At 36.2% G+C, this 22,735-nt stretch overlaps 3 protein-coding genes across 8 annotated transcripts; 2 read left to right on the top strand and 1 right to left on the bottom strand.

Moving 5' to 3' along the window:
* The first annotated feature begins 4,169 nt into the window (after positions 1-4,169).
* LOC132290682 (uncharacterized) lies at positions 4,170-6,068 on the top strand. The gene is made up of 7 exons (XM_059790137.1): positions 4,170-4,279; positions 4,395-4,518; positions 4,647-4,719; positions 4,943-5,015; positions 5,095-5,209; positions 5,338-5,416; positions 5,660-6,068. The coding sequence occupies exons 1-7, from the start codon at positions 4,249-4,251 to the stop codon at positions 5,897-5,899; spliced, it is 735 nt and encodes a 244-aa protein (XP_059646120.1). The 5' UTR covers positions 4,170-4,248; the 3' UTR covers positions 5,900-6,068.
* A 1,926-nt stretch (positions 6,069-7,994) lies between these two features.
* LOC132290627 (phosphatidylinositol 4-phosphate 5-kinase 4) lies at positions 7,995-12,265 on the top strand. 5 transcript variants are annotated; one of them, XM_059790136.1, is made up of 8 exons: positions 7,995-9,043; positions 9,834-10,001; positions 10,187-10,352; positions 10,452-10,568; positions 10,639-10,832; positions 11,074-11,201; positions 11,435-11,540; positions 11,892-12,265. In XM_059790136.1, exons 1-8 carry the CDS (start codon positions 8,007-8,009, stop codon positions 12,178-12,180), a joined length of 2,205 nt encoding a protein of 734 aa, XP_059646119.1. In that variant the 5' UTR covers positions 7,995-8,006; the 3' UTR covers positions 12,181-12,265. The 5 variants fall into 5 exon arrangements, with proteins under 5 accessions (XP_059646119.1, XP_059646112.1, XP_059646116.1 ...); XM_059790129.1 differs by having other exon boundaries at positions 8,007-9,043; positions 11,074-11,186; positions 11,432-11,540; XM_059790133.1 differs by having other exon boundaries at positions 8,007-9,043; positions 11,074-11,186; positions 11,462-11,540.
* Positions 12,266-13,468: 1,203 nt separating this feature from the next.
* On the bottom strand, positions 13,469-22,591 carry LOC132290698 (nonsense-mediated mRNA decay factor SMG7-like). Of its 2 annotated transcripts, none has more exons than XM_059790140.1 (8): positions 22,376-22,591; positions 20,708-20,845; positions 19,046-19,657; positions 18,802-18,924; positions 17,266-17,471; positions 15,226-17,171; positions 14,909-15,048; positions 13,469-13,997 (listed from the first exon to the last, which is right to left on the bottom strand). In XM_059790140.1, the coding sequence occupies exons 2-6, from the start codon at positions 20,777-20,779 to the stop codon at positions 15,248-15,250; spliced, it is 2,937 nt and encodes a 978-aa protein (XP_059646123.1). In that variant the 5' UTR covers positions 20,780-20,845; positions 22,376-22,591; the 3' UTR covers positions 13,469-13,997; positions 14,909-15,048; positions 15,226-15,247. The 2 variants fall into 2 exon arrangements, with proteins under 2 accessions (XP_059646123.1, XP_059646121.1); XM_059790138.1 differs by having other exon boundaries at positions 20,708-20,860.
* Between the last annotated feature and the right edge of the window lie 144 nt (positions 22,592-22,735).

Genomic DNA, 22,735 nt, shown 5'->3' on the forward strand with positions numbered 1-22,735 from the left:
GTGTCTAAATTTAATTAGGGGCGGAAAGCTGTTTGTTTGAGATTTTTTGGCGGTGCCGAGTGGCTACGAATGGAAGGAAATTGGAGGGGCAAAAATCGTCTCCTGGGCACCTCTCACCGGAGAGGGTCCATTGAGGATCCAGTGGCTGGGATGAAGCCATGTCAACCAATTTTGCCATGTCATTGCTTGACGAAGCGCCAAGTCAGCAATAACTTTTAAACCTTATTTTTTTTACCATGTACGAATATTACAAATAATATACATACATAGTTACCATATACGAATACAATATACCAAAACCATCCTCACCACCGGTCCTCCTCCACTACCACCGCAACGGCCGGGATCACCACCGTCCATTCTCTCTCTCAGGAACTCTGGTATCATCCTTGCTTCTCTCCTCTCTCTCTATCTACCCTTACTCCATCGTCATATACACACAGATACATATATACACAGACACATATATATATAAATTACACGCAGGTCTGAATCCGGTGAGCTGCCAACGGCGATCTCAAATAAAGAACCCAGAATCATATTTCTTAAGGTTGAGCTACGAAGACCCTGTAATTTATGTTTTTGGTTTGTGCAGTTCCTAATTTAGATTGTAAGGTGTAGCTGGAAATCATTTGGAATTTTAGATCTACTCGTTGATTTGTATTTCACAGATTATTGACATAATAATAAATAAATAAATAAACAACTAAAAGAAGCCAAAAAATCATTATTTGATAGTGGAATTAGCGATTTTCTTAGATACACAGGCTAAAGTTGGATTTCTAGACTGTTTTGTTGATGGGTTTTGCTTAGATTTTGATTCAGAAATAAGAGCTGAGCTGTTGAAAAAAATATTTGTTGTTGTGACTTTGAGAAAAAGATGGTAGTTTTTTTAGTTTTGGATTGTTTTTGTTGATGGGTTTTGCTAGATATCAATCACACCTTGAAGTGTTCTAGTTACAGAGTAATTGTGGCTGAGGAAGTTGGTGTTGGGAATGGAGGAACAAACAATTTTTGGTGTTGGTTTTTCTGCGAAATTGGCTAGGGAAGTGAAATTAGAAGGAGATGAAGAAGAGTTTCGGAGCTGTTGTGAAGATGAGGATGAATTGAAGGAGAGCTGGCCGGATCTGTCTCAACCGCTATCTCCATTTTCGTAGGTTCCAGGGATCATCATAGCCGGCCGAACCAGTGATCTCCGCCGGATCCGTCGCCGTTGCAGCCTGCCGGATCTGTTACCTTTGTCAACTCCAGCATCGCCGAACTCCACCATCGACACAACCACTGTCTTCGTCTTCAACGGCGACATCCCTATTGTCGCCAAACTCAGGGGTCGGAGTCACCAGAGGGATCATCTTCACGTCGCTGATTGACTTCATCGCCTACCCACATCGTCGGCCTCCACTTCATCGCCGACCCGATCTCAGCCGAGGATCCTCTCAGAATCTGGGGATCTTGTCTTCGACGCCGGCAACTCTAGCTCCTATATCATCTGGGTTCTTCTCGCCGTCATCTGACCCACATACCTTTTCTCTCTTGAATGATCTAAGCTTTGAAGGATAGAGAAAATGGGTTTCTGTGATGTAAGGGAAGGTTGTGAGGATGGTGCAGCAAAGGTCAGCACGGCGGTGGGCGGCGAGGAAGTGGAAGACAATGTATAGATATATATATTATATACATATATATGCAAACACATAGATTATATACATAAATATACATAAGAAGAGTAAATACTATTTTTACCCCTGCCATGTCACCTGTTTTCTGGCTTCCATGACAACAATGGACACCCTCCAGTGAAAGGGTGTCTGGAGACGATTTTTGCCCAAATTGGAGATTAGGATGGCAAGAGAACCCACTAGGGATCGCAATTTGACCCGCCCCGCCCCGCCCCGCCCCGCCCTGTTTTTGACTGTTTTGGGGACCGTTTAGCTTATTTGGGCGAGGATGGTTTGACGTATTAAAAACCCACGCGGGTTTGGTGCGGGAGTGGGGGGAAGTCGTTCCACCCCATCCTGCCCCGTTTAGATAGACAAATTACTTAAGTACCCTTATTTCATTAGTATATATTTCTCAGTATATATATTAAGTACCCTATATAACAATATTAAAGTAACAAATAAATTTGATTAGAAGGGAAGTTGTAATGGTGAAGGACTGAAGATGAAAAAAAAAAAAAAAGGAGCAAATCTATTTCAATAATAAATAAATTATGGTCTTAAACGGGGCGGGGCAGGTACCTGTAGGGGTAAAAATGTTAAACGGTTGCGGGAATGAGGTGGAAAGTTTGGGCGGGAATGGGGGCGGAGTTTTTAAATGGTTACGGGGACGGGGGAGGGTATACCCGCCCAAACCCACCCCCGTTGCCATCCCTAGAACCCACTAGGCTTTACTCATAGACTTGTAGTATAATGTGGCCATTAAAACATGAATGGACATCCACACGCGCCTATAAGATGCAAGTGGAACCGACTCTTTTATCAATTGTCCACTGATTTGAGCATCCAATCAATTATCGAAACGTATGGCCTCTCTAATTTAAAATGTGAAACGAAATAAATACTAGTGTCATTCTATAACTATCATTTTAACATTTAAAAAAAAAAAAATTCAATTTGACATTTTATATATTTAAAATTTAATAAAATAATTTAGTAATTTAAAAAGAGACAATGCATTAAATACACATTTCCTTAATAAGTTATAAATAAAAAAAATAAATAACTAATATAAGATGAAGGGAGAGGAAGTGTTGTAATAAGAAAAATAAAGTGTAATATAATTAAATAGATGAAATTTATATGATTGATTGAAGTAAGATGGAGGGAATTAATGTATGGGTTAAATCTTCCAACACTCTCTTAGGCATATTTTTATTGCTCATAGATTAAATCTGTGCCAAAATTGTTTCAACTCTCCGGTCAAAATTAATGACAATTTGTTTCTTCACGTAAAAAATGAATGTACTATTATAACATTTTCTTTATTTAAACTCCATGCGTATTGTTGCTCTTCATATGATAACCTACGCGATCTCACCGAAATGTTCTGTTATTGATAATTTACAATCAATGATTTATCTCAGCCAATCTTCTAAGAAAAAAAATAATTTATCCCAGCTGATCAATAAGATAAGAGAGGTGTAGGCGGCGCCGATGAATATGTTTTTGAAAACAATATTTTACATGGAATAACAAACGAAGAGTAAGTTTAGAACATTCAGGAAGTAAAATGTGTCCCGTGAAGAGAAAGAAAAGTTAATATATGCGAACGTAAAAACAGAGTGCGTAGGATGTTCACCAAAAAAAATCCAGGTGATCGATCATATATCCCTGCCAACACTAATTCTCAACATATTCTTAACTTCTGACACCCCAATAATTGATTGAATGATGGAGAAGCTGTTTTCTTTCTTTCTATATTTAGAAAGAAAATATATATATAGATCGAGGGAGGGAGGAAGGGTTGCCATCAAATTATATTTTGCTTAGAATATTATGTACAACTAGATTTGTTCAGATGTTACTTGAAAAATAAATAAATAAATATTATGAGATTAGTAATATATATATCCTTGGGTATTTTCGAAAAAGTAAAAGGGCAAAACGGGTATTACAGTACTAATTTATGTCAGATTTCTGATGGAGGAATATTTTTGCACAATGTGAAAAGATTAGAGATATTTTTTGCACACTTTTTCAAATAAGGAATACTTTAAAAGTGTTTTAGTATATCCTACACACCATGTCATTACTAAACTCACCCAATTAAATATAACATCAAATTTTATTTTTTATTTTTTTAAATAATGCATTGTCATTGCCTATAGGTACCGTAATAAAAATATACATTCTAATGGAGGAGTAATATTAAATATACCATCCACATGTCATTAGTAAACTCACCCAACTAAATATACCCATCACCTTCTTTCTGTTTTTTCTTAAAAATGCATTGTGATTGCGTGGGTACCGCAACCAAATTTTTTTTGTTATCATTCAATTGCACAAGTATGTTACATGTTCTTTATTCGCGGGAAAAAAATGGAATTGAATTCCTTACTTAAGCATCAAAAGGTCTTTTGATAGAAAAACTTTGCACCAAGCAAAGGAAACGCAATATGCTCTTCCGTCCAGACAAGCCGCCTCGTATTCACCATAATAAATATGCATCAGAATATTTCCTTTGTGGTAGCTAGCCACCACAATCAACTATTGTTACAACCTTGATTTCCAATAAAGGAGAAGATTGATGGGCCAATCATTGAACAAACTAGCTCCTGGTAGCTCATATATATATATACTGTAACTCATAGGATATTAGAGATTGCAAATAATTTGGTCGATCAAATGGAGAAACTAACTCAATTTTTTTATTTTTCCTTTTTCATTTTGCAGGAAGTGAGGAAAAGAAGGCTAAGGAGATTGGTCCCACCATTGACCTCTGCTACCAAAAATACTTTGCCAACAAGAAGGATTGGCGCTCAGATGACTTCTACCATGCAGTATGCCAGACGGTGGAGTCAGTGCTAGCTTTAATTAAATTTCTTTCACCTTCTAATACTTTTAATTTTCTTTGCAATTAAGAAAATTAATACTGATACTAGATTGTTTCTGTTAATGATTTATTTCCGTCATATATGTTCACAGAAAAATTAACAAAAAGCTAGGTACCACACAGTTTCGTGTACCAGAGACCAACAAACTTAAGGAAGTATTTGAAGTGAGCATACATAAACTCATCCTTAATTTGGCAATCCTCCTCTTCCTCATCATCATCATCTCGCGCATTAATTTGTATTACTTGTCAAATAGGAATTTTGATCGAGGGGATATTGATTGCATTATATATATATATATATATATATGCATGATTAAAGGTAGGTAGGTTGAGAATGAGAAGGTGGATGTGTTAATTAATATATGTGTGATGGATTTAATTGCAGAAAGCCGCTCCATTGAGGGAGGAATTTCAGAAAATCATGGAGGATGTGATCATTCTTGAGCCAGGATTTACAGGTTTAGGAAATCCTGGAGGATCTATTGCTTTACAATATCTTTGGAGTTCCAATGTTTTTTTTTTTTTTTCCTTTTGCAGGAAGTGATGATCAGGAAAAGAAGGATGGTATTGACCGTTTCCACCAAACATACTTAGCCAACAAGAAGGATTGGAGCTCAGCTGACTTCTACTATGCAGTATGCGAGACGGTCGAGTCAGTGTTAGCTTTAACTAAATTTCTTTCACCTTCTAATACTTTTAATTTTCTTTGCAATTAAGAAAATTAATACTGATACTAGCTTGTTTCTGTTGATGATTAATTTCCATCATGTATGTTGACAGAGACATTAATAAAAACCTCGGTACCACGTACACGATGTATCGTGTAGCAGAGACCAACAAAGTTGAGGAAGTATTTAAAGTGAGCATACACAAACTCATCCTTAATTTGGCAATCCTCGTCTTCCTCATCATCATCATCATCATCATCATCATCTCGCGCATTCATTTGTATTACTGGTCAAATAGGAATTTTGAGGGGGATGATTGCATTATATATATATGCATGGAAAATATATATATATAATTGATTAAAGGTAGGTAGGTTGAGAATGAGAAGGGATGGATGTGTTAATTAATATATGTGTGATGGATTAAATTGCAGAAACTGTACGCCTCTCCATCGAGTGAGGAGGAATTTCAGAAAATCGTGCTGGATGTGATTGTTGAGTCCAGAGTTACAGGTTCAGGAGCTAAGGATCTATTGCTTTACACCTTTGGAGTTCCAGTAACTGCACTTTGGATCAAAAATTGGGTCTTCCCCAAAGCCCCTCCTAATGAATTCTTCATTCCCTTTGTCACTTCTGCCACTGTTTTCCTTCTTGCCAAGCTCAACAAGATATAATAATCCAACATCTTCATTCTTATATATATATATATATATGTACTTCTATAATTGAATTGAATTGAATTGTATACGTACTGTAATTCTTTTTTATCTACCTACTGTTGTTTTTAATTTGTTAATTATTATGTTTGAATTATTCTTTAATTAATTACCTTTCACTGGTTTAGTCTCTCCGACTTTGGGTTATCCCAAAAACAAAACAAATGATTTAATAACTAAAGTATAAAAATGTATGGAAGATCGAATGAACAAAGTTTGTTCATGTCAATGATTAGCATCAAAGTGACACTATATTTTACCCGTGGCTTAGTTGGTGAGCTCGCTGACAGGTGAAAAAATATATATTTAAGGATTTGAAAAAGTAAACTAATTGTTGCAATTTAGTATACTGACCTTCCTGATTGGGCAAATTACACATGAATAAAATTCAAGATTTATTACTTTGACCTCTCCTAAATAAAATTCAAGATTTATTACTTTGACCTCTCCTAAAATTTGGTGTGTACTCAATGATACTCTTTAACATTTCCTTTTGGATAGATCCATTTGAACAAATTTTATAAATTAATAATTTTATCCTTTCTTTGTATAAAATGTAATATATATCAAGATCTTCCAAACTTTTAAGATGGGATTGGGGGGGGGGGGGGGGGTGTGATCCATCATCAAAAAGGAGAAAATGAAATTTGGAGAAAAAAAAGTTAAACACTGGTTTATTATAATATAAGAATATTACTAACTTTTCTATGTTAAAAAGTCACTTTTCAGCCATCAACCAATGAGTTTAGGGAAGATAAAAGTAATAAATGCTAAAGAATCTACTCACATATAATATTTCTGACATCAAGAAGAGATCGGTGTAATATACCCTAATTCTTTTGGATGGTAAAAATTGCATCACAAACATTATTCCTCAACGACTAATGATTTCTTGTTTAACCAAGGTATTACTCTTTGGAAAAAAGCCAAATGCTTGACCATCTATCCAGTATCAAACAAAGAATTACTTGGATAGTATCTAAAGCAAGAAAATTTGAGTACGTGGATTGATTAGTTTGCTCAAAACTTACATATGTAATACATTAATTATCTTCTTGTCTCATAATCTTTCATCATGGATTAATCCGCTAGTGTTTTTTTTTTTTTGGACTGTATGTTTTGGTCAGTATCTCATTCTCGTGATTTTGAGACCTGTAATTGCCCTCTTGGGCCTGTACATTCCTCTTTGAATACAATTTACTTAGCTTTTAAAAAATAAAATAAAATAACAGCTCGAGTAGTACAATTTTTTGTAAAATAATAATAATAATACAATGAATATTGATGGCTGTTTGTTTTAAGGAAATTATTTTACTAACAAAATTAATATAATATAATATAATATTGAAGAGACATTCCTCTCTCTACTGATACAATGAAACTAATTTTTTTTATAATTAAGTAATTCCATGTAGAGCTTGGTCAGCCTCAACCCTCCAAATGTAAGGGAGTGTCTGCCAAGTGCCCCGCGGTTTTAGCGGCTGTAAGAAGATGAATAAGTCCACTTCTCAACCACAAAGAGAGGAAGAAAATGTCAGAACACAAATTATTTCTACTTTTTAAATTTTATTTTCTGACAAAAGTGCATGTACGTGAAATTCTCCTATGTATTTCTCCTGTCACATAATTAACGCCCACAAATTCATTAATTATATGAGGAAAATATAAATATATATATATATATATATATGTATGTATGTATGTATCTATATGTGTGTGTTTGTGTACTGTATCTATATGTTTGTGACAGATTAAACACAACCATTAACAGGTGTCCCCCTTTTACCTTGATTACATGGATTTCCTGTGCACTCCCCTATTAAAATGAACAAACAAAATTAATTACAGGCCAGAGAGAGACACACACACACAGATGTTCAAAGTTGCATTGTCGAAAATGGCGATTTGACTCGGTATTTTCATCTGGGTATTGATGATTTCCACGAAACAGAGAGTGAATTGATCTGATCTGGGTTGATGTTTAAAAGAAAATTTGAAACCAACTTACAAATCTGAAGAAACCAAAAGAAGAAGAAGAATATTTGTAAAAAAAAACTTGAGATTCATGAAGGCCTGGGACTCCACATTTCGCAAGAATCAAGCCACGACAAAGAAGCGAGGCAACAGCATTTTCGGGACAACGTTGGTAGCACATGTTGATGACGAGGAGGAGGACGACGAGGATGAAACAACAACTTGTCATTCAAACGAAACATGCGAAGTAGACACAGTTTTCTCCAACGGTGATCACTACACAGGGCAGTGGTTTGAGCATTGTCCACACGGACATGGAAAGTACTCGTGGTCGGATGGGTATACCTACATAGGAGAGTGGTTTAGAGGCAAAATTGTTGGTAAAGGTAAATTCAGCTGGCCATGTGGGGCCACCTATGAAGGTGAATTCAAAAGCAACGGTTATATGGATGGAAAAGGTGTGTTGTATACAGGGGGTAATACATATAAGGGTGTTTGGGTAATGAACTTGAAGCAAGGTCATGGGGTTGAGGATTATGGGAATGGTGATTGTTTTGATGGGGAATGGTGTAATGGTTTACCAGAAGGGAATGGAAAGTATGAATGGAAGAATGGGAATCATTATGTGGGTGAATGGAAGAATGGAGTGATTTGTGGGAATGGGAAATTGTGTTGGAACAATGGGAATGTGTATGATGGGTGTTGGGAAGATGGTTTACCTAAAGGGAATGGAATATTCAGATGGTCTGATGGGAGTTTTTATGAGGGTAATTGGAGTAAAGATCCAAATGACCGAAATGGGACTTGTTACCCATCAGAGGCAAATCTTGAATGGGATCCTCAACAGGTGTTTGACAATGATCTGAGTGAGTGTAAAGTGTGTCCTTGTGACAATATCTCGTTATTTCCGTCAGAAAAGAAGCTTCCAGTTTGGAGATCATCATCATCCAATGGTGCTGCTGTTGTCGATGATTCCGGTGATAGGAACCCGGTGTCAGGAACAGATTCGGATGTGAGTGCAAGAGGGAGTCCAATTAAGATACCCAAGGTGGGGAAGAGACAAGGAGAGACAATATGTAAAGGGCATAAGAATTATGAGTTAATGCTCAATTTACAGCTGGGAATCAGGTATAATCCACTTCATTATTATCTCCTACTTTCTTTGTCTTTTCAGCTGTTTCTTCATGATTTACTCTTGCAATTCCTTTTTTTATAACTGGTTTACCGGAATTCTATCATTTGCTATAGTTTCTCTGTCGATTCTGATATGGTAACACGATTCTGTATAACGCCAAGAACCTGAGCTAGTTGATTAAGGAAACTTTATTCCAACATACAATGATAGAACACATAATTGCAAAAAAAAAAAATTGAATTTGAGATATATGTTTAGTTTCAATACATTTTTCGACCATATAACAAATCTAAATAGTCAGTCAATCAGGTGCTTCCATGACTATTACTTTGGATACTGGTGTATATGAGTTAAAAAGACAGAATTAATGAGAAACAAATTAAATACATTTACAAAGGGTGGATGCACTGCATTAGATCAATTTGAAACCTTCACATTCTGTTTTTTCTCTGTTTTTTTTATTATTGAAATTGATTAAACAAGCTATAAAAAGAGGAAACAAATATTAATGCAGCTAACACAAATAGTTGGAACAAAGATGTTCACTTGTACTAAGCATAGTATTGCATCCCCATTCATCTCCCATTGCTTCTTATGTGATTTTCAATCTGAATTCTACTAGACATTTGCATAAACAATCAAAACAGCTCATCTCATTTTTTCCCATCATTTTCATGGCCATTTTACATATTTCTAACTCTGCCAATGTGCTCGAATTCTTTCCAGGCTTGAATTGCTTTCTGTTGAGTCTGATCACTGTAAATATGTGGAGTGATTGCACAGGCATTCTGTTGGAAGACCCGGTCCAACTCCATCGCTGACTCTCAAGTCTTCAGCTTTTGACCCAAAGGAAAAAGTATGGACAAGATTTCCTCCGGAGGGATCCAAACGCACTCCACCCCACCAATCCTGTGAATTTAAATGGAAAGATTATTGCCCATTAGTATTCAGGTGAGGCCTAGTATTAGATTGCCCTTTTTTTATTCTCAATTGTAGATCAACAACATGTTTCAAAAAATATCTGTATGTTTTACTTTATTGTCATTGCCATCTTGCAACCACTCATTTGAATCTCCAGATAATTGTTTACTTAATAATCGTTGTCTGTTAATTATCTACTATAATTATTTATTTAGGACTCTAAGGATGTTGTTCAAGGTGGATGCAGCTGACTACATGCTATCTATTTGCGGGAATGATGCACTTCGGGAACTCTCTTCTCCGGGGAAAAGTGGAAGCTTCTTTTACTTGACCAATGACGACCGTTACATGATAAAGACAATGAAGAAATCAGAAGTAAAAGTGAGATCTCTAGTAGTTTCTTGCCCATGTAGTATGTATGTGTCTTAAATGAATACTTCTTTTTTAGCAAGCTTGGTCTCATTTTTAAGTCATTTTTAGGTGCTTTTAAAGATGCTTTCAGCCTATTATAACCATGTTCGATCTTTTGAGAACACTCTAGTGACCAAATTTTATGGTCTGCACTGTGTGAAGTTACATGGACCTGCCCACAAGAAGGTAAGATATCAGCAACAAGATTTGATGTATAGTCCTTGTTTTATAAGCACTTGACATGGGTGTGATTTAGGTGCGCTTCATCATCATGGGGAATCTTTTTTGTACCAACACTACCATTCATAGACGATTTGACTTAAAAGGGTCTTCCCTTGGGCGCATGACGAATAAGCCAGAAGCAGATATTGATGCTACCACCATTCTAAAAGACCTTGATCTCAACTTCATTTTCCGACTTCAAAAGCCTTGGTTTCAAGAGTTCCAAAGGTGAATTTTGGATTTGAGCCTTTTGTGTTAATGTATCTATCTTACAGAATATTGCCAATCACAGATTGTAGGCTTAGGATATATAACCCTTTTTTTTTCTTTTCTTTTTTTCCCTTTCCTTCATCATACATACAAGAAGCAACCAAAATGAGCATGCACCAGTTTTATTAATATTTGCACCAATTTATCTTTTTTCAGTTTCCTTATGATATTTTTTAAATTAGGCATTATGTTTTTACAGGCAAATTGATAAGGACTGTGAGTTTCTCGAACAGGAAAGAATCATGGACTATAGCCTTTTGATCGGTATTCACTTTAGAGAGACAACAGATGCTGGGGATCTTATTCCATCCGGTTATTGCTCATCCTATCTTCTTTTCTTTCTTTTTCTCTTTTTCTGGGCAATGATCATCAGTAAAGTACTTAATTATGTTGGTAAAATCATTGTCCAAATTTAATGGACCAAAACAAAATTGAATAAGTTTTCTGGTATGATATCATAGACTTGCCACTGACTAGTTGCTGTCTTCGATTACATGTATAAATTACCACACTATATGCATAATCTCAGCTTCATTCTTTCCTCAAAAAACAATAAGGAACCATTGTGTCCCCCTTTTTTTCTGCAGAAAATGGTGATCCTGATACTGAATCAGTTCCCCATCTTTCCAGAGCAGATACGGATCAGCTTCTTGTAGAACCGGCAGGGTAAAATATCTCTCCATTAATCATATCTTTATGCTGAATTCTGATTTAAAAATGCATGCTAAAGTCTTGATTTGAATATCATACATATAGCTGGTTTTTACAGTTGGTTCTTTGACAATTCTGAAGTATCTAAAACTTTGCTTGTTTCAGTTTTTTTTGGTATTTTAGTATTTCTATTGGGTGAAATAAAATCATAATAGTGGAGATGAAAAATGGAAGCATAATTGTGATTATGTTGATTAGGGTTGCTAACTTAAAAGGACACAAGGGTGTGTGTAATTCAATTAAAGACCTTTATATTAAAACCATGTGTAGAGTAGTTTTAATTATATACATGAATGAATGGTGCAGATGGACCAGTGTTAGTTTGGGCGTGAACATGCCAGCCCGAGTTGAAAGGACTAAAAGAAAGACTGATTGCGAATTTCAGCTGGTAGGAGAACCAACCGGGGAGCATTATGATGTAGTGATGTTCTTCGGTATCATAGACATTCTTCAAGATTACGACATTACCAAGAAGCTTGAGCATGCATACAAGTCCATCCAGTATGACCCAAACTCAATATCTGCTGTTGATCCAAAACTATATTCAAGGCGCTTTCGCGATTTTGTATTGAAAATTTTTGCTGACGACACTTGAATTGATGACAGCTGAAGCTGCCAGAGAAGCTTGTTCTGTACATTAATTAACAGATCTGGTTGGAGGCTCGTATTGGATTCATCTTCCTTCTCTGTATTCATTTCATTGCTTTATATATATATATATATATATATATATATATATATATTTACTACATCCTATATAATGTGTAGTAAAGATGTAGAGAATGTGAGAATGTGCGAGGAACCAACACAAGTGTGTTCCAATTATAAAAGAGGTGGTCAACGGATATAATTGTTTTTGACCTTCAACATTTTGTGCTCTATTCTTTTTGTCTCAGATCATAGTGATCTTTGACAATTTTTGCTTTTGAAGTGAGCTACAACTGTACATAACTGAATGAAATTAAATCAAGCCTTTTTAGTGTTTCTTAATGTAATTTTTCTATCTTCAGAAATAATCCACCCCCATTGATGTGAAACTGCACATGAAGAAGGAATTATATCCTTATGTTGATTTTTCTTAATGTGGTAGAGAAAATCAAGATCGAACAATGATAATATCAACTCCAATTATAATGTCACTTGCCGTATAAAAGCAGCAAAATATGCTACTCCTTTATCTATGCTGATAAAAATATTTCCAATATTCAAATTCATCAACATGCTTATTTCTCTCTTGACTATTTTGCCATGATCTAATGGATATTTTTTACCCACGGTGAGCAAAATTGTTTGACCTGATATGAATGACGCCTGATAAATTTGCCAACCCCAATTTGAGTTGGAATGTGTCGGGACCTACATTCATTGTCGCGTACTGCAATAATGACCTGACTTGAACTCAATGCCCAACAATCCGAGGACAACCACCACCAAACATTTTCCTCAACTACTTGGGACTTGAATCCTTGCACAAGTTCAGCTCAAATAAATACGGTTCAAAAATGGGGCTGCAGAAGAGGCTTTAAGATTGTTTTGCAGTATCACGGCTTCTTTGATTCAACCGCCAGCAATTTTTGGGGTCTGCATATACGAGGGCGGTGGGGGGTAAGGTATGAACAAGAGATCGGGTAGAAATGCAACATTTAAGTTTGCACAAGGGCTCCTGGTTTGAGATCAGTCAGAAAGCTCTACAATGGGAGACCTGATAGAAATCAGCTAGCTGTTATAAAAAAAATATTTCTATAGATGATGCAAATTTGAAGCCTGTCATCAACTCCACAACAGACCCAGACACAAAATCCATTTAAGAACAAAAGCAAGCATTAATTAGGAAAAGCAAACAAATGGGGGGAAGTTGCGTAATCCGCACAAGGTTAGCATCATTAATCACACAAGAAAACCTTTGCACGTCAATTGGAATATATAACAGCACAAGTGTCATTAATACTGGACTAAAAACCATAAAGTGACGAACTTTAAAATAAAAAAATTTACTCAAATGTGACTATAGACACATACTTATTTCCATCTAACATTCTACATTCCAACCACAAAAACAGCCCAACATTTTTCCTATATATTACCAAGTTCAATTTCCAGGATCTTCAAGGCAGCTGAGAGAAACTGCCAGCATACCTTACCTTAAACATTCTGACTGCCAGAAACCACTGATCATGGTACTACAATCCCTTCTGAAAGGGATTTTATATCAATAAAGTAGAATAGCTACTACTCTTCATTAATTCCACCCAACTCCAAATATTCGCCCATCATCATTCAAGATATCTCCTCCATACACAATATGTCCAACCCATCCAACCAGACAAATCACTTACCCTCAGAAAATTCCCGTTTCGGACACCTATTGACCTCGTGATCTCCATCCTTCCGGCCTGAAAAGCTGGGCACAAGCTGCATTTTTAAAAAAAAAAAAAAAAAAAGACTATTAAAATAATAGTATATATTGTAAAACCAAAAAATAACGGTAACAGATAGAGCATGGACCATAAAGTGCAAGTGCCATTCTGACCTACATCACCATATAAAGAAGTTGATGGGCCCATTAAAGTTGTTCATACAAAAAAAATAATGCCAAGAAAATCTAATACATTTCAGCAAAATTAAATGTAGAATGATTCTGATTTAGTTGATGGCCTATTAGAAGTAGAAGGTGCTCTGGTGGGATCCTCACGGACAAAAAAGATTGCAGTCAGTTTGATACCATGGCCTTACGTGCCCAAAAAAACTATGTTTTGTGGATCGTAGGTACCTTCAATATCTAAATGTTTCAACAATCTTCCTCATTTTTTTTTCTTTGGGAAAGGGATGGGGGGGTGTTTCTTTTCTAGGGCATATACTAGTAAGAATATCATAACTTGAGTTTCCGCATAACAATAAGGATGGTCAGGAATTTCAGGCCACAATGGAACAAATGTATTAACTCTGTCGCATAGTCAAAATTTTGGCTGTAGAAGTTTAACAATTCAGATGATTTCAGGGCTCTCAAATAAAACCCAGACCCGCATCCCTTATCATCCTAGTTAACATACAAACATGCATGTGTATAGTTACCTGAACCCAAGCTTGTCAGAAACAGGATTCTAGATAAAATCAATAGGAGTGTCACCAACTTAATCATATAGATAATTATATGCTTGAAAATAACAAAAAAGATTGACAAAAGACAAGCTTTCACATATTTCAATAAAAATAAATGAAGAAAATTGAGAGATTTGGGATGCTTAAATAACAAAAGAAAAGCACTTTCAGACGTGAGACGCCAGTATTAGTTTTAAATAAAATTCTGAGAGAGAGAGAGAGACCTGTCCAACAGCAGGTGCCCGCGACACTCCTAGACCATCCATTCTCCAACAAAAACTTAATAACATTGGCCACACTGCAAAGGCGATGGCTGAACTGGTAGCACCATGCCACTGGTCATTCGCCATGGTAGATTGTTAACCTACATAGAGAAGATGGATGATGAAAACTTAATTAGGGCAGAAATTAATATGGAAGACCTGTGACAAACTTGAGTCCTTTCCAATATAGTAACAGATGACATCAGTTAAACAACTAAGGAGCAAAGAAAAGGGTTTATCAATAATAAAACCAGAAGAGTGAAAAGTCACCATATTACCTTCTGTGCTCCCAAAATCATCTCACACAAAGAAACGGCCATCCCAGAGAGACTGTCCTTGATACTGCTGCTCAGGCAGTGCAACAGGTTGTTGATTTCCTTTCTGAAGTTGCTGCTGCTGCTCCTGATATTGTTTCAGATGCTCAGGTAACTGAAAGTCCTGCCAGCCTTTTTGATTTTCCCGTTGGACAGGCAGTGATGAAACTTGTTTTCCAGGAAAAGGAAAGCTAACCATCCCCATTGAGCTGTTACTCTTTCCAGGAGGGTGGTATGCCTGTGCTGAGTGATTAATGGAATTGTTGACCCCAATGCCTTGTGTGGATGATGGAAACCGATATCCATCTAGCCAGCTATAATCATCCATTGGCCGATTCTCATTCTTCAATGATATACCAGACAAGGATTCGTCCACAAGTTTGGGAGGAACTGAGCCAAATCCAGGTGGGGGACCAATGTGCCTACCAGGTCGGCTCACTGGATTCTTTCTCAAACCTGTTGGCATGACTGATGACAGCTTCATGGATTGGCTATCAACACCGGCTCCTAAAGACATAAATGAATCGTATTTGGAAGGTATAACAATTTCCGGAACCTGAACAGGATATTTTCTGCCAGTACCAAGATCAACAGTCTGCGGTAAGGGAGCAGAAACAGTGGCAGGCTGCAAAACTCCTATATGATCTTGCAACTCAGGTTTCACAGGAAGCCCATTGCCGAGCAAACTCAAATTAGTCAATGCATTCACAAAAATTCCTTCTTGTTCCGCCTGCCACTTTGACGTACTTGGTTGGATTGGTTTTAGATACTGGGCAGTAATGCTAGCAAGAGGTGTAGGTAGCCTTGAACATGTGTTTAACGCATTCTGCAAAAGGAAACCATCATGTGGAGCTGAAACAGATCCCAACTGATTTCCCGTATCAACCTTGGAGACATCAACCCCGGAGCCAGGGACCTCAGAAGAAGTCAGCTTTGAAGCAATCTCATAGGCATGCTTTTCAGTCAAAGATGGCTTGAAGACAATTTCCTCATCCTCTTCTTCTCCTTCTATGCACAATTGGGCCTTAGGTTGAAAGACTCCAAGAGTCTTTTGACTCCCTACAAGATTTTCTTGCCCAACACCATTCATTGTGGGGATTTCCAGAGTACCAGAGAGTAAATAGTCATCAGATATTAGAGGCTCAACACCGATAGCAAACCTTTTCAACTTAAGATCAAAAAAGACTCCCTGTTGCCCAACCCGAACTACATTAGCAAGAGCCTTTCCGGCCGCTATAATCCTCTGAAAACGATATTTCTTCTCCTTTTTACTACCATCACTTCCGAGAGAATGTTTCCTCGAAAAATCAAGAATGAGTTGTGCAGGAAGAAGGGGCAGGAATCCTCTCAATTCAAAGTCCTCAGACAATGCAAGCCGATTGGCAGTTTCACATTCATCATACCTGCTCATATTGAAAAAACATGTCTCATCTTCATCCTCATTAATAGACATGAACCCACTTGACAAGAGTTTGTTCAAAAAGGAAATGCAATGTGTCCAAAAAAATGATCTAGCACTAGCTTGTTTCTCCTCCACATCACTGCTAACTGCAATATCTGGACGACAGGCTAACCACTCCAAGAAAACCATAATACCAGGCAACAAATAGCTTGTTGAAGGATCATTCAACTGGATACACCTCTCAACAATGTGGCCCATAAACTCAAAAATAGCAGTAAAAGCATTCTGAAGCAGGACTGAACGTTGTAAAATTTCAGCATATGACTGATTTTCAGTTTCTCTATTCACATTGTGAACAGTGAATATGAGAATGGCAATTAGCCTAATAATCACAAGCCCACAATCAGCAGCATCTGAACCAAAATTGTACTCCTCGTCTGGACCAGATGAAAGAAGCTCAAGCAGATCACTTTTAGACAAAGAAAAAACTTCCCCAAACGTCTCCATACTGGCAAATGAAAGTCATAGAAAAGTGTTACTCCATTATTTAACTGTGCCTACTTATACTAATACTAACCAGTTCAATTAATGAGAAAATATACCTTGTGCGTGTGAAAAGAATGCCATTTAGGCGAACAAATCGAATGCTAAAGGCTTTGAAAGTGTCTAGCATACTGGATGGTTTTTCCTTGACAAGACTTGGCCTTGTTTCACCCTTTCCTCTTCCTTCCGATGTTATCCGCACACGTTCAGCCTTGACCGAAGAAGTTTTGGAATCTCCAAGTAGCTGAGAATAACTCTGACGGTTCTGCCAAAAAATAAAAAATATAGGTAAATTGTAATTTATATTCTTCTTAAAAATTATATAAAGCTATTTAACAAGAAATCAAACTGATTTATGTTTCATTCACAGTAAAGTATTAAACATCAGTTTGCTGGCCAAAATCTGTTCCTGAAGACCCACATCTCCAGTCTTTTAACCTCTCCCGATATATGACATGTACTTTTACCAATTGCTGGCAAACTGCACAATCAACGTGAAATTGTTCATCTTTACTTCAAAATTAAAAATAAAAAAATTGATGGATCAAGGGCTAACAGTTCAACGGATACCTACATAAAGCAGTCATTACAGTCTAAACGATAGTTTTTGTGTGTTCTTTAGTAACTTAATGGTTTGTCCAAATCAGTTTGACATAAGAAGTTAATTAGGGTTAAATACCATACCCGATGACGAATCTTGGTACCGCGAAGTGTCACCTTTCAAAGGCAACCCACACACTTGCATGGTCCTTTTTCTTTTCTTTTCTACTGTTTTTACGAACATAACCCTTGCTCAAATTATTTCCAACCAATTCATTTCAAACTTCACTTGGCAAAAACAAGTGAAGAGAGTAAGCTTCTGAATTATCACACTCTGTGTGTGTGTGTGTGTGTGTGTCTTAGAAAACAACAGCTGACAGTAGCTCCCACACCTTTTATGCCATGATAGCAGAAAATTGGATGGTAATTATTTGGGAAAACCCCAAATAGGCTTTGTTTTGGAGGAAATTAATTGTGATGGTGGCAGTAAAGAGGATAGAAAGGCCTGATGTATTTCAACTTTCCAGAACTATGGAATGATGAACTGTTGTTACCTGGTTGCTATCTTTTCTAGCCATTAAAGTGAACAAGCATGCATCTACATAAGCACACATATGCACACAGGCCCCATCAAATTCAATAGATCAGTTTGCGTACACAGGAATGATGCCAACTTACTATGCCCAAACCTGCCTTCAACCTTAAGTTGGGAGTTTTCCATATAGGTCAACTTGTACAAACTAGAATTATGTAGAAATTTAAATGCAATGTTAGAAAAAAAATACCAACACTTGCCATGTGAGCAACTAACACAGTTTTTCCAAGTTGGCCAGGCAAAGCACTCAGCCCATATGTTCTCATGTAAAAGTGAGCACATACCAGTTTTGAAGTGCCATGCACATAACCTATAAACCAATTTTTTTTAACCAACTCCAAGATTTTATCACATAATAAACTTCAAGAGTTCTTAGGCAAGAAAAAGAAAATTGGACTTGGACATTAAAAAATAGATAATGAACACTATCACACCAGTTGTATATATAAAATATTTCTACCTTTTCAAATGCAATGATCAAGTTATCCCTTGCAGTAGTAAACGGGTTATCAACAGCCAGACTTCGAAAATAACGGTAAGCTGCCACCAGCTCATCTCCCGAATAGGATGCAAGTATGGCAAGCTGATAATAAATATACAGAGGATAAGTCCATGACAACAACAGTACGCTAACCAAGTCTGGAAAGAAAAGAAAATAAGTCATAAACTAGTTTTGAAATAGACAATGGATCAAAAGAAAACACCTGATGATGAGGATTGCCACTTGAAGGCCAAAGTGAAGAAGCCTGCACATAGTAACTTGATGCAGCAGCAAAATCCCGAGCTTTGGATTCACCCTCCCCATATAACCCTTTATAACGAGCAAGGTCCCCTAAGTAAATCAAACAACGGTGACACGACATCAAGCCTTTCTTGACCTCGGCAGATTTATTTCCATCTTTAAACGAAACAATATGATTCTCCAGACCATCTGAGAAATAACTCAGTGGCAAACCATACTTTCCTCTTATTTTCACCATCAAATCATGATAAAACCCAGTTGCTTCTGAAAGAAAGGTCTTAAACTGAGAACGTATTTTTGTGATTGGAACAGGTCCAGATCGCGTAGGAGCTTTTCCATTCTGATATGTGCTTGATCCTGATGATGCTATAGCAGCACTAAGCTGTGCACGCAGTTCCTCGATTCGTTTGTAATGCAATTGCCATAAAGCATACTCTATTTCGTGCTGTTCTGAGAAAGCATGATCTTCAAGGACAATAGCTTCATAGTTTTCCCGCATCCGTTGCCATGCATTCGGATCCGAGGGAATTCTAGCCTGTGCTGTTTTTCCACGCCTATTCTCCAACTCAACATTCTGTAATGAAAAACAAAGGTTAACTATGGGTCATGATTGACAAAAGCAAGTGGTGATACTCAAAATTAATAGAGTATCACCCTATCACAAATGAAGATGTTCTATGCAAAATAACAAATATAGAATATGCATATCTCCTAATCCCTCCCTAATCCTCCCTTCAAAGAAAGAAGAGGAGAGAGAGAGTGAAGAAGAAGAAGAAATTCTCACACTACTTTTTATTTTCCCATTAAACTATATTTACTTTTCCATTTTATTGAAGAAAAAAAACTATGTATGTGCCCCTCTATTGGTTGAATTTATTTTCTTTCTACTTTAGTGTTTTGATGGCTCGTGCTTATGTTCTTTCTTTCTTTTTTCAAATTTGGCTTTATATAATTTGTGTCTTGTAACTTTGCTCTATATAAACCACTTCTCGAAATCTTACCAAATCACAACTACTATGAAAAGTGTTTGATGAACACTAAAATAATCGTCCCAAATTTTTTTAGGGCATGCTAATCAACACCAACATATCTGAATGTAGACGTCACAAATTAAAACACTTAACTGTCACGCTACATTGCTCAACCTTCAAGTTCTTATAACTGAATGAATTGCAATCCAAATATGATTTCACAAATTGAACAAGCACCTAATTGACAAATTGAATGCTTAACCATAACATAACATTTAAGGGGGGAAAAAATATCAATGGCACTCTCTCTATCGTGGAACGCTTTCGATTTGAAGACATTAAAATTTTTTAAGGATAATTATAAATGGACTGATTGTATCAATTTTGTACTCGTATTTTGGTTCAAAAAAGTTTCATTTTGTTATCATTCAATGTTGCTGCCCCCGCTACAGTAAAGTCCTGGCTCCGCCATTGCATGTATATAAATTTTTACCCTTCTATGTGTGAGGAAAAAATAAATTGTCATACCCATTTGCAAGTACACGCACAAAGAGAGTATATAAACTGCAACACTTTGAAAATGATATAGATTGCTCTCAGTAAACAATCATTTATTTAAACAAAAAAAGAAAAGGATAAAGCAAGGCATATACCTTGTTGTAAAGACGTTGAACACGCTCCCTCGATGAAACATCCGATGTGTTAGCCATCAGAATAGTCATCATACATCAAACAAGCGTGACAAAGTTCAACTCCAAAATCAACTTCAATAGCAACAAACAACATTTAATCTGCAAAGGAATGGCCTGACATAACATCTTAATCAGACACGCAAAAGAAAATCTAAAGTACGGCCAAAAAACACTTACAACCAAATAAAATAAGATTTGAAACAGCAAAACAAAATCAAAAAAACAAAACAAAAAAAACAAAGTTACATATTGTTGTGGCATACCCCTACAGAGATGGAACTATTTAGACTGGAATTACCACTGCCCATTTGCATGGTAAAGTCACTAAGAATAACAGATCCCAAAATCCCTTGCATCATTTCCCTAATGAAAAGAGAAGTCAATCTATGAACCAAACTTAACTAACAAAACAGACAAGTTACCCCTTTGCTAATGCAAGATCACAATGTGTTGGTCATGCAAATCAAACTTAAGACAGGAGCTATGCTTGTGAACAAGATGGGATTTTGCACAAGAATGAATGCATACTAATTCTTATTTATTTCATTCCTTTGATTCAAATCCTAGGCAAAAAGAACCAGCCTTAAAAACCTTGTTAGGGATGAGCAAATCAATTTGACAAATACAATCATAATTAGGCACACTAAAGGCATCAACTTAAATCGATATCAAATGTGATATCTTTCATCGGGTTCATGCAGAATTTCATAACTAGAGAGATCCAGAAACAAAGAAGTATGGGATTCTGAACAAAAAGTGAATAAAGAATGTGCAGAAAAGTGAACACCAGTTTCCAGATTGGCAAACAAGCATCCAGTTGTAACCATGTGTCTAACAAAAACCCCAATTCAACAGGACTCTCACTTTATACACCTCTAAACTTGCTTACAATAACAAATTTCCAGCCTTATTCAGCTTTAGAAACAGGATACAAGAAGATTAACAGCACAAAGTTGTTTGTAAGAGAGGGAGAAATAGAGAGATCTTCAAAAACTTAAATGCAGTGTTCTGCATTGTTTTAGTTTGACAACACGATCTAGAAAAGAACTAAGAGAACAGGGTATAATGAAGCAAACGATATAGGGTCCAATAGACATCGACCTCTTAAAAAATAAAAAATAAAAAATCCAATAGAAATCAAATTTAAGCCTTATGACAAAAAATAAGTTCTCTATGCCCCTCTCTGTACAGATGTGTCCGTATATATTATCAGCTGTTGTCATTATACGCATATACATATGCATAAATCTATTCAACTATTGCTTTTACAAGCATATATACATGTATATATCTATTCGACAATTGTCTTTACAGGCATGGTTCCGAACTTCAAGTTGAAGCAACACGTTTACACTCTCTATGCCTCCTCTCTCTCTTTCTATCTCAAAATTTTCAAAATAAAGAAAATATGATAATAAAACAAATTGATCAATCAATCAAACGACTACAAGCTAGATTATATAATCCATAATGAATAAATAACCTCATAAATCAACCACCGAAACGTCAATTTTTTAAAAAATCGATCATCGAAGCATCAATTTTTGAATAAATCTCATAAAATTTAAATTCAAAAAAAAAAAAAAAAAAGGAAGAACGTTCAAATTCTAATAAGAAAAAAGAAGTCACCTTCTCCAAACAGATCTGCAGAGATCTCGTCGCCTTGAGGTAAGAATCGCTGTGAATTAATTGCGATTCACAATGAATAAAAGCCTAGGGTTTGGATGCTTTCCTAAGCCATTTTGATGAATGAATACGAAACATGTGATATGACCATCATAGCAGGCTTTTTGGGTATTTTTATTTTTTTTTTCTTGGTTTGGCCTAGGCGGCTATGACCCCAAGGTCTTATCTATATTTAAACCATTTATATACACGTCCATATATATAATTTTTTGTACCGTACATATATATTATTTCTTATCATTACTGCTATTTTTAAATCTATTTGATTTTTTTTTTTTTTTTTTTTTTTTTTTTGCAACTTCT

Source organism: Cornus florida, unplaced genomic scaffold (genome assembly GCF_030987335.1).
Source record: "Cornus florida cultivar Cherokee Brave unplaced genomic scaffold, ASM3098733v1 CherokeeBrave_3.0.0_Hap2_Chr02, whole genome shotgun sequence".
Taxonomy (NCBI): domain Eukaryota; kingdom Viridiplantae; phylum Streptophyta; class Magnoliopsida; order Cornales; family Cornaceae; genus Cornus; species Cornus florida.

Coding starts and splice junctions, on each gene's coding strand:
- LOC132290627 (XM_059790136.1), top strand. CDS start 8,007: ATGAAGGCCTGGGACTCCACATTTCGCAAGAATCAAGCCACGACAAAG. Junction 10,833..11,073: donor TGGTTTCAAGAGTTCCAAAG/GTGAATTTTGGA, acceptor ATGTTTTTACAG/GCAAATTGATAAGGACTGTG. Junction 11,541..11,891: donor CTTCTTGTAGAACCGGCAGG/GTAAAATATCTC, acceptor TGAATGGTGCAG/ATGGACCAGTGTTAGTTTGG.
- LOC132290698 (XM_059790140.1), bottom strand. CDS start 20,779: ATGATGACTATTCTGATGGCTAACACATCGGATGTTTCATCGAGGGAG. Junction 18,925..19,045: donor GTGGCAATCCTCATCATCAG/GTGTTTTCTTTT, acceptor ATTTATTATCAG/CTTGCCATACTTGCATCCTA. Junction 17,172..17,265: donor ATTCTTTTCACACGCACAAG/GTATATTTTCTC, acceptor TTCATTTGCCAG/TATGGAGACGTTTGGGGAAG.
- LOC132290682 (XM_059790137.1), top strand. CDS start 4,249: ATGGGCCAATCATTGAACAAACTAGCTCCTG. Junction 4,280..4,394: donor ATTGAACAAACTAGCTCCTG/GTAGCTCATATA, acceptor TTCATTTTGCAG/GAAGTGAGGAAAAGAAGGCT. Junction 4,519..4,646: donor GCAGTATGCCAGACGGTGGA/GTCAGTGCTAGC, acceptor ATATGTTCACAG/AAAAATTAACAAAAAGCTAG.